Source organism: Mesocricetus auratus, unplaced genomic scaffold, assembly GCF_017639785.1.
Source record: "Mesocricetus auratus isolate SY011 unplaced genomic scaffold, BCM_Maur_2.0 Super-Scaffold_100020, whole genome shotgun sequence".
In the NCBI taxonomy this organism is placed as follows: Eukaryota; Metazoa; Chordata; class Mammalia; order Rodentia; family Cricetidae; genus Mesocricetus; species Mesocricetus auratus.
Window position 1 is genome coordinate 12,502,683 of NW_024429201.1, and position 10,775 is coordinate 12,513,457.

Here is a 10,775-nt window from a genome sequence, read left to right on the forward strand (position 1 = left end):
CCCTGGGGCACAGAGTGGGGTTTGGGTCAGGGGTTGATAGGGTTGGTGGGGGGCAGGAGAGAGGAGGGAAAGGTGAAGGAGCTAGGATTGACATGTAAAGCAAGCTTGTTTCTAATTTTTAAAAAAGGGGAATGTTTAGTCTTGAGCTGGGTGATGGTAGCATACTCCTTTAATCCCAATACTCAAGGGGCAGAGGAAAGCAGTGATTACGAGGCCAGCCTGGTATACAAAGTCTGACACATTTTTCTACTTAATTTTTTTAATGAGTGTGCAATCTTCCATGAACTATGAATTCACTTAGGATCTTAGTTCTAAAAGGGTGTGGTTCTTATTCTTGGCAAGAGGGGGAGCGTTCATTCACACATTCATCCATTGAGACAGGATTTCCCACTCTGCAGCAAGCTTAACTTATAGAAATTGTAGTTCACCCTCTGCAAAGGAAAGCTTAGTCTTTGCATTGGGTGTGATGATTGCGAAAGGATCGAACAGATTCCATAGTAGACTGCTCAGTTTTCTTTCAGAGATCAGGCCTTAATTTCAGTTTCCTGAGATTGAACAAGCTGTTTCTGAGGAAAAGCCACGAATAAAGAACAGTCAGTCTCCAATGCCCCCAACAGCAAGGAGGAGGCCTGGTGCATGCAGGACTTGTTCAGGCCTGCCCCAAAATGGAAAACTGTAGCCCTAACCAGTCCCTGACTAGCCCCAGCCAATTGGAATGTACTAATGTGATTGGCACTTGCTTAAGCCAGTCATATCTAAAATGACCTAACTTTCTTACACACTCCCCTCAGTAAGGCTTAAAAGAAACCCCCACCTCCTTCTCCAGGCCATAGCCATCTTGCCTTTGTGTAGAGTGGTTGGCCCCAGTGTGCTGCAATAATTAAAAAAAGACTCTGCCTTTGTATTAGATCTGGTCGTGGTCTTTGGGGGTCCTGAACTCAGGGCACAATGATCGAATTTATGGTGCTGCCCTCACTGACAGGATTATGGTTGGCATCGGTCAGGATTATAATCTTCACAGATACAGAATTAGGAGCACTTGCAGTATCCAATGACTTTGTAAGTTAAGTATTTCAGACATGTTCTTGAAATTGATAGTTTGCCACAGTGAGACAAAGCTCAATGTAGAAGAGAATATTTAAACCAGAGGCATTTTAATCAAACTCAAATATTTTGAAGATTATGTAGTTAAATATATGACATATTTTCCTTTAAGATTTTTGGTCTATGTTATATGTAGTGTATTTATATTTAATCTGTCACGTATCATGGAAAGCACATTATTATTATTATTCTAAGATAGTCTGTTTTTTTAGGATAGAAAACTCCTTTTCTCTTCTGAAGTAATCTTAACAGTAATTCCTAAAAAATTATCAAGGGGTATGTGAAGGGTCAAAAAGTAGATAGTCACATGATAAGGTCTGTCCTGATTTCAGGAATGTGGAAGATTCAACTTCCCTGAGTTCTTGTTGGGTGAAATTGGTAGGTTATACAGGAAATAAAAACCTTAACAGGAAACAGTCCTGATGAGTAGGCAGCGCCGCAGCTAAAATTGTGGGCCGCCTCTGTAGACTAAATGTTGAGAAGCGTATGCCAAAGGCCATAGTTACCAATGGAGAACCATATGTGGTTCAACCAAACCATTCAGGCCTTGAATAACAATTTTAAAGCCAAGCAGGGCAAAGTTACTTGTACATTAAAACCCAGTGACTGGAGCTTTGACCTGAGTTAAGCTGTTAATACTTCATTTATCTGGCATTAGCCTGGAGTCAAAAACACTGGTTAATTACCTTTTTCATTAAAGTGTGTGGAGCCAGTTAACACAAGGCTCCTAATTTCATCCTACCATTCTGATGTAGATGTTTCTTAAGTAGTCATGTAGTAATATCAGGCACCCCTTAGACAGACAGGAATTTGGAAATCCATATTCTAGTTCTGCTGGTGCCATCAGCCTGAGAGGAGTCAAGCTTGAGCTCGGAGACATCAGTTTTTCTCACCTCAAAAATGAACTTTCCAGTTAGCTACTTAGAAATAGTATTATTGCCATTTATATATGTGGATAAAGATGTTGTGCGTCTCTGTACCATAGATGAATGTACTATGGTAATTTCTGAGTCTGTTGTGTAAAATAGTGTTTGTATTTTGGAATGATTTTAGATTTACAGAAAAATAGCAAGAATAAGAGTTCTCATGTGCCCCTTACCCAGTTTCTCTGAATGTTAACATTTTTATGTTTTATTTCCTAAATGTACATGATACATTTACAAATACTAAGAAATTAAGATAACTCCACACTTAGTTGAATTTCACTTTTTTTGGTTTTACAAGACAGGGTTTCTCTGTCGTCCAGCCCGGCCTTGGAATTTCACTTTTTCCACTAATGCCCTTGCAGAATTCAATCTAGAATTCCACAAATGGCATTTAGTCCGAATCCTTTTTAAATTGTTTTTTTTTCTTCACATTAATGTTATATTATCAGACAGGTCTCTGTGCTGCCCTCCTTGTTGCTTGTCACTGATTACTGTCCCCTCAGATCTGTGCACCTGAGGGAAGAGAGTCTTACTGTTGGTTGTTTGAGACAGAGTAGTCCAGGCTACCTGTGCACTTGTAATGCTGTTGCCTCTCAAGTGCTGGCATTGCAGATATGCCGTCATTGCCAACTTAGTATTCTGTTTCAGTCATGTATAGTGCTGATGGTTGAGCTTGGCTTACGTGTACGTGTCAGTCTGCCCAGCCCACTGTAGAACAGCATAGACCAGGGGCTTAAACAGCAGTTTATTTCTTAGGGATGTGCAGGCCAGACGACCAAGATGAAGACAAGAGCAGAGTTGCTGCCTCCTGAGACCCCTCCTTTGCTTGCTGCTGACTGACTCTGTGTTGCCTTTTCTCTGTATTCAGCGTCCCCCATGACTCTTTCCCTGTGAAGGCACCATTATACTGTGCTAGGGCCTTACCTTGCAGTCACGTTTAACCTAACCACCCCTTTAAGGCGTTATCTCTAGAAACAGTCACTTGGTTGGAGAAAGGACTTGAACAATGCATTGAGTTGGAGTACAGTTACAGTTACTGTAACTGTAGAACTCAGAAAAGGTCAGTGGTTGGATGTGGAGGTAAATAACCTTCTTTATTAAGAATAAAATGGGAAGTTGGGCATTGGTGACGAATGCCTTTAATCCCAGCACTCGGGAACTCAGGAGGCAGAGGCAGGTGGATCTCTGTGAGTTCAAGGCCATCCTGGTCTACATGAACTAGTTCCAGGACAGGCTCCAAAGTCACAGAGAATTCTGTCTTGAAAAACCAAAAACTAAAAAAATAAAAATAAATAAACAAACAAATAAAATGGGGCTGGGAAATGGCTCAGTGGATACAGTGTAGGTTTTGTCAGCGTGTGTGTTTGTAAACCCAGTGCTCGGAAGAGGAGACCAGCCAGTGGAGCTGAAATGATAAGCTCCAGGTGCAGAAGAGAGGCCTTGTTTCAGAAAGCACCGTGGGACGCTCACAGAGGAAGACACCCAACATCAACTTCTGGCCTCTATGTGTACATGCACGACTGTACTCACACATGAACACAGACCACACACATACAATGACAGCTGTAACAGCAGTAATGCTAGTTCTTAAAACGTTAACAAATCTGAAAAAGAGACAGCGTGCCTGACAGGGACCCAATTGATCACTCAGCCATTGAAACACTCATTTATTATTTTTTTGTGTACGGTTTATATGTGTGTTGTGACTGCTCACCGATGATGGGGTGGAGTGTACTATCCACGTGTGCTTAGAGAACAGAGGAAGATGTCGGAATCGCTGTTTTATTGCTTTGCACATTATTCCCTTGAGATGGGCTCCCACTGAGACTGGAGCTGATTCTCTTGTTCTCTGTGCACTTCCCCACACCCAGCTCCCCTCTGTCCCTTGCACTGGATTGTAGGTGCTCACCATGTCCAGATTGTTCCATGAGTTCTGAGGATTTGAACTCAGGTCCTCATGGTTAGACAGCAAGCACTCTTACCCACTGAGCCATCTCCTCAACCTTTTTATTTATTTTGAAACAGGATCTCTATCTCATTCTGGTCTGAATCCTAGACATTCAGCTGAGATGACCTTTACCCTTGCAGCCTCTTGTCTCCTGAGTGCTGCGGCTACAATTGTATGTCTCTTAGAGACTCACATATACTAGGCAAGCGCTCTACCAACTGAGCTAAAAAACGTGGATGATTTGATCAGTAGGTATGACGTTGAGTCTTAACACAAATGTTTTAGCTGACTTCTACAATTCTGTGGCTGAGAAAGTCGGGGACGCTATATCACTGCTACCAGGTAGGTGTTAGGTGAAAAGTTCTCTTTGTTCTGACCAAATCCTTCTTGAATAAGAGAGGAAATACACCCTGCTTTCTGTGAGACCTTCTCTCCTCACCTCAGTGATGGGATGAGTGGGTTGAAAACTTCGTGTAGCATGGCTTGTGTGGGGTAACGCCACAATCTTCCTGTCACATTGCTCTGCAACAGATTGATTCATGTTCATTTGCTTGGTCTTGGTTCTTTGGCTGAAATAAGCTGGTGTTTTTATTATCTGTGCTATTTGGTGTTTCCAGGTTGCTGATTTCTTGAGCTCTGATTGTGGGACATTTGAGGCATGCGTGAAGTCACAGAATTCCCGTCCTGTTCCAGTTAGAACTTTGCAGCCTTCTTTGTACCTCTTTGAAGTGTCTTACATGTGTTTGCTATGCCAAGCCTAGGGTTTGTGACAACACTTAGCAGGAAGAACTGTAGGAGGAATTATTCTGAAAGGGAAGTGTCCATCATTCCTACCTGTTTCTCCAACAACCGGTTAGAATTTGCTAATTACATTGAAAGCTGTTGTGCTCAAGAACATACCACCTAATAAACTCAGTAGACATTCTGACTTTGCCACACCCAGAGAACTCCATATCCGTCCACAGAAGTACTTACGCATCCATGTTTATTGCCCGTCTGTTTACAGTAGTAAAGAAATAGAAACAGCCTAGTGAAGCGTAAATCTGATTAATCTTAATCACTAAAAACCAGGAATCAGATAGTAGGGGAAACCTGGAAGATCAGAGAACCAGGAGCAGCTGCCAGTTGTTTCCTACCTGTCTCCGTTCCTCCTCTGCCCTGCCTTATCACCACTTCCTGGTGTTAAAGGCCGGAGCCACTACTTCCTGGCTTCTGTGGTTAACTAGTGGCTGGCTAGCTGTGCCCTCTGATCTCCAGGCAAGCTTTATTTGTCAGAACACAAACTGTCATACAGCAACCTAGATCACTGTCTGCTGGTGAATGATAACAAAAATGTGCCACACATACACAGTGAAACTGTTATTGTCCTTACTGCTGGGGAAGTGACCTCTATTGCCCCTTGATCCTGCCTCCTTCCGCCTCTCATTCTCAGCCCTCCTCACTATCTCCTACTGCTCTCAGCTGTAGCTCCTCTTTTGAACCCCTCTCCTCTGTCTCCAAAGTGCATAAGCTGGGAGTATTAGAATAAGCTGACTCTGGCAAAACAGTATCCAGCAACTCCTCATTCACACCAGTTTATCCACTGTGTCCCCCAACGCCAGTGTATTGTGCGTTCCTGTTATTCTGCCAGACTTTCAGTATTTCAGACTTTCATTGTTCTTTCAGTAGGTTCTTGTTTGTGTGTGGGGAGACCAAACCAAAAACACTATACCCCAACCACAGCCAACTTCATATACTGCTGCCCTATATCCCCCCCCATGCCCATCTCAGTGCCTCAGCCAATCACTCTTGATTGATTGATTAGGGAGGAAGGGAGAGAATTGATGGAAGCATCTGGTCCTATTCTTATTCAGAGTTAAAGCCCAGAGGGGAGGGAAGGATATTAATTGCAGGTAGGATTGGATGGAGGTCAAAAAAAGAAAAGAAAACGGCTTGACAGTTGGTGGCACACACCTTTAATCCCAACACTTAGGAGGCAGAGACAGGTGGATCTCTGTGAGTTCAAGACCATCCTGGTCTACAGAGAGCGTTCCAGGACAGGCTCCAAAGCTACAGAGAAACCCTATCTTGAAAACCAAAAAGGGAAAAAAAATAAAATTTGCAAGATAATGACCGGAAGTGGAAGTTATTATATTAAGTAAAGAAAATAAGAATCAGAAAGCCCAACTTCACATGCTCTTTCTGCTTTGTGAATCCTAGCTTTTTAAAGTCTTTATTATTGTAAATGCATATATACTGTGCATGTGGGTGTGCAGTGTGCACTTGCGCTCTTGAAAGTTGGTTCTCTTCTTCCACCCTTACATGTGTTCCAGGAGTCAAGCCCAGCTTGCCAGACTTGCGTAGCAAGGGCATCTGTCCACTGAGGCATCTCATTAGCCCGGGTGTGTGAGTGTAAATCATGAAACTAGAAAGGGAAACACCCAGGAAGGGAAACAGGTATTGACAAAGGTCATGGCAAAATTTCAAACGGCCTGAATCGTGGTCAAATGATAAAGGGTAGCAAGCAGAGTAATAGCCAGGAAAATCAACAAAAATTACATATGAAAATGGTGTAATGAAGCCTGTCACTTTGTGTGTTTAAGACATTAAATACCTTTATTTACATAAAGATAATAGATAAGTTCTCTGAAATGCTCTCAGTGACTTTAAATTCTTTTATTTCTCACGACTGCAGGCTCTGTCCCAGCCTCTGTTCACTAGTTGGGGAGACTTTTATGATGGCTGCAGGCTCTGTCCCAGCCTCTGTTCACTAGTTGGGGAGACTAGAGCATCAGTTTTAAATCCAGCTGCTTTTGTCCAGAGCTGTCAGTTTCATTATGAATAATTCATTGTTTCTATAAAGTCAATATACTCTATCCCAATAGGTATATTTTTATAATTGAAATAATGTTGATCATTACCATATGTTACTCAAGAAAGCAAATATTTAAAGAATGTTTTTATATTTATTTATGTGTATGAGTGTTTTGCCTGTGGAACCAGAATTTCAGATGATTTTGAGCCGCCATGTTGGTTCTGGGAACCAAACTTGAGTTTTCTACAAGAGTCAAAAGTGCTCTTAACTGCTGAGCCATCTCTCCAGCCCCCAAATCGCAAATGATTTCTGTAGCTGGCTTTCTTTGGGCTGCCAATCATCTCTCAAATCATGACATGGAGACTTATTAGTTATGAATGCTCAGTCTTATGCTTGTACCACTAGCTCTTTTAACTTAGCCTGTTTCACTTTATCTTAACGTTTTGTCGTGGGGCTTTTTACATTTCTTTCGTTCTGTATGTCCTACTTTTCCTCTGTGTTTGGCTGTCTGGGGGCTGCCTGGCTGGCTGGTCCCGGGAGTCTCCCTCTTTTTCTCCCTCATTCCCTTCCTCTCCAGCCTAGATTCCTCCTCCTCCTTACTCTCTCTGCCCACCTATTCCTCTACTGCTTTTCATTAGATCAGTCAGGTGACTTAGGCAGGCAAGGTGGAACAGCAACACACCATTACATAATTAAACAATACAGCAAAACTAATGTAACACACTTTACATAGTTAAAGTCATAATCCACAGCATGCTGTAGAGTAATGTCTTCAGCTCAGGAATGAGGCCTTGGTGTCCTCACTTTTCTCCTATCTCTCTTACATGGAAATGAGTATTGACATCTTTCTTTATCTTGGATATGTTATATTCTCTACTTTGGTAATATGTGGAGTGTGATTTAAATTTCATGATGCCTACATCTTTTCCTCCCCAGTTGTATTTTAACATCTATTTATGTAACTCAAACGGCAGTTATGGTTGGAATTCAAGTACATTAGACACAGGCATCCATGCATGTTATTGAAAATAGTCATGCAGATGTTCAGGATCACTGATGGTGGAATAAATGTCAGCTTATACTAATATTGTATTGCTTTCTTATTACAATTATAAGTCATTTAAATAATATCAGTGCCAACATGGTGTTAACAACTAAAAACTGTTCTGTCCTTTATATTGGTACAAACCACAGGAAAAACAAGCTGATGGTATATTTCAGGAGCCATAAAATTTTCAATGACCTAGTGATTCTTCTAAAATGGATGGGACTAAGTATCCTAAGAAAACAAGCGATGTTCTGAGCATAGTGTCACATGTCTACAAAAGCAGTGTTTGGAGGTAGAAGCATGAGTTCAAGGCCAACTTCAACTACATTATCTAGCGTGAGGCTAACCTTGGCTGCCTGAGACCTGTTTTAAACAAAAGAAAAGAAGCTGAAGTATAAAGAAAGGCTGCTTACACAGTAACACAAAGCAATGTTTATGATGGAATATTCAGCAAAGTCATGGATAAAACTGTTTACACTGTGATTGCATTTACATGTGTCTAATAGGTTACAAAAGTGGAATCAATTTAGAAATCTCAACATGTATTCAGAAAGAATTTGTGATACTATAAAGGTGAAGAAGAGTACTAATGTGTAGCTTATGTGTATATGTGTATGTACTCTGCAGGCACAGAAAATACTAATTAAACATTTATTTCTTTTTGTTTTCCAAATACCATAGTGGGGCTGGGGGAAGAACAAATTTTGATTCCCCGCTCTCCTGCACTAAAAACACAGGCACAGATTAAATGGTGTTGTCATATAAGTAGAGAAAATAGTGTCTCCTGGCTTCCTGAGTGCATGACCAAGCTGCTGCTCTGGAATCTCAGATCGTTCGAAGGAGATAGGGCAGTTGTACTGATACCCACTGATGGGTTCCCTTTCTTGGAGAATGCTCTTTACTAGAATCTAGCACTTTAAATGGACGAGTCCTCAGTTTCTTGAGAAACTGGGCACATCCCAGAAAACTGTCTGCAGGAGACTTTCAGAGTTGTAGAGGCAGCAACCTTGTTGCTGTGAAGAGATTACACACATTGAGCAGGTGTGAGGGTATCTCTCTGTCTTTTCTGACATTGCCTTCTCTGTCCCACAGCTGGCCCTGAAGGACCCTGTGCACACGGTGTCACTGCAGCAGTTCATCTACGAGAAGCTCAAGACCCAGCAGGAGATGCTGGGGGAGCAAGGCTTCCAGTCTCTTATGGAAACAGTGGACACAGAGATTGTCACCCAGCTGCAGGAATTTTTGCAAGGATTCTAAGAGCACGCATGCGCCATGTGGCCGCCATCCCCTTCTGTAATAAGCTGACAAGCCCAACCTGCCATCTGTATGTGAGAGCCTGCTGAGATGAAGTCATTTGTGTAGGAATACAAAGAAACCAAGACCATAGATTTTTACTATAAAATATAAAAAATAAGTATAAATCCCAAATATTAAAGTCAGAAAACTATTCCTCAAAAGAATTTAATTTTATATTTATGAGGGGCCCTGTGTTTACTAGAGGTGCATTTATCCCGGCAGTAGCTGCATTGTTTCCTGTTAAGAAACTTGTTGATTACATTTTAATCATGAGCTCTTAACACTTGAGAAGATGAAGGTTGATGTTCCAGATGTTTTTCTGCAACCCAAATTAGTTAAATTTGGTTGCCTTATCCCGTTTTTTTTTTTAAGCTAATGAAACAAGTTTAAAAAATGAGACTGTTGCACCGGGGAATCGGCATGACAGATACTTACTCTACCCAGAGTATCTTACAAGGGAGCTGTTTTCATCTGGAGGAGAAATCAAGTGATTTCATTTTCATTCTAGCCTTCTGATACAGGGATTGGTAGAAGCACTTTGAATTTTACCTTCAGTGCATACATTGTAAGGCCCACTGAAGTGAACCTGTGTACTGTAGTGCCAAGTGGGAGACTGGTCATGCTCTGGCCCTGTTCCTTTGCTACATGGGAAGGCCAGTAGCCCTGTGAGCACCGAGAACCAGACAGCTCCAAGTCCCCTTCTGCTGTGACGGTCATGCTTGGCTGTGGCAGGCTGCTCAGTATTTACCCATCTCAGGTTCCTCAGTGCAGGGGTGTGCCAGCACCTCAGTGCCATGGGTGCACCTCAGAGGACCCAGCAGCAATCCCCAGGGTACTAGCACTGACATAACTAGTCTTCCTTTCTTCTTTCTTTCCTTCCTTCCTTCCTATCCCTCTGTTGCACTAAGTGTGTGAGGGAGAATTGACGCCTTACTGTGCATTACTTGCCATTGTGAGGAGCCTTTAGAGCATCTTTTAGGAAAAACTCAAAAGCAAGATAGGAAATGTCTTATCTTTGTATAGAAATCTGGGGACAGTATGTAACTGTGGGAAACCACTACCCTTTGTAAGCTATGAAGCCCATAATGTCTACGGATACATGACATTTTCAGCCAAGAAAGAAAATATGGTCCAATTAAATTTTCCAAAGATACCTCACCTTTGACTCATTTGTCTGTTTTTCTTGTCTCCACAACAAAAACATAACAGTTCATTAAAACTGCCCCGGGGATGATAAAGAATGTCCCTCTTGCTCTATGGCTCCAGTCCTCCACCCAAGACTCTACCAGTGCTTGATGTTTCAAATCATCATTTAATGACTGAGCGTTCCCTGGGCTGGAGAGATGGCTCAGCGGTTAAGAGTGCTCTTCCAGAGCACCTGAATCAATTCCCAGCAATCACATGGTGACTCACAACCATCTACAGTGGGATCTGATGCCCTCTTCTGGAATAAAGGGGTACATTCACACATAAAATAAATACAATCTTTAAAAAAAGACATTCCTTAACAGTGATGTTTCTTTGCCATTGTTTCTCAGCCACAGGGTGGACATAAGAACACCTTCCTTTTGCTTAATTACTTTCATTTGAAGCACTCTCCCAGCCATGTCACCAGAAATTCCTAACACCCGATGCTCAGCTGTAGGAAATGATCACCTT

General features: G+C 42.0%; 1 protein-coding gene across 2 annotated transcripts in view; it reads left to right on the top strand.

Moving 5' to 3' along the window:
• Ipo11 (importin 11) overlaps positions 1–10,274 on the top strand; it is a 138,766-nt gene extending 128,492 nt beyond the window's left edge. For both annotated transcript variants that reach the window (XM_040728879.1, XM_040728880.1), the window contains one exon: positions 8,913–10,274. In XM_040728879.1, the coding sequence (XP_040584813.1) occupies positions 8,913–9,077 (165 nt within the window). In that variant the 3' untranslated portion in view covers positions 9,078–10,274. The remainder of the gene's footprint in view (positions 1–8,912) is intronic.
• Positions 10,275–10,775: the final 501 nt, after the last annotated feature.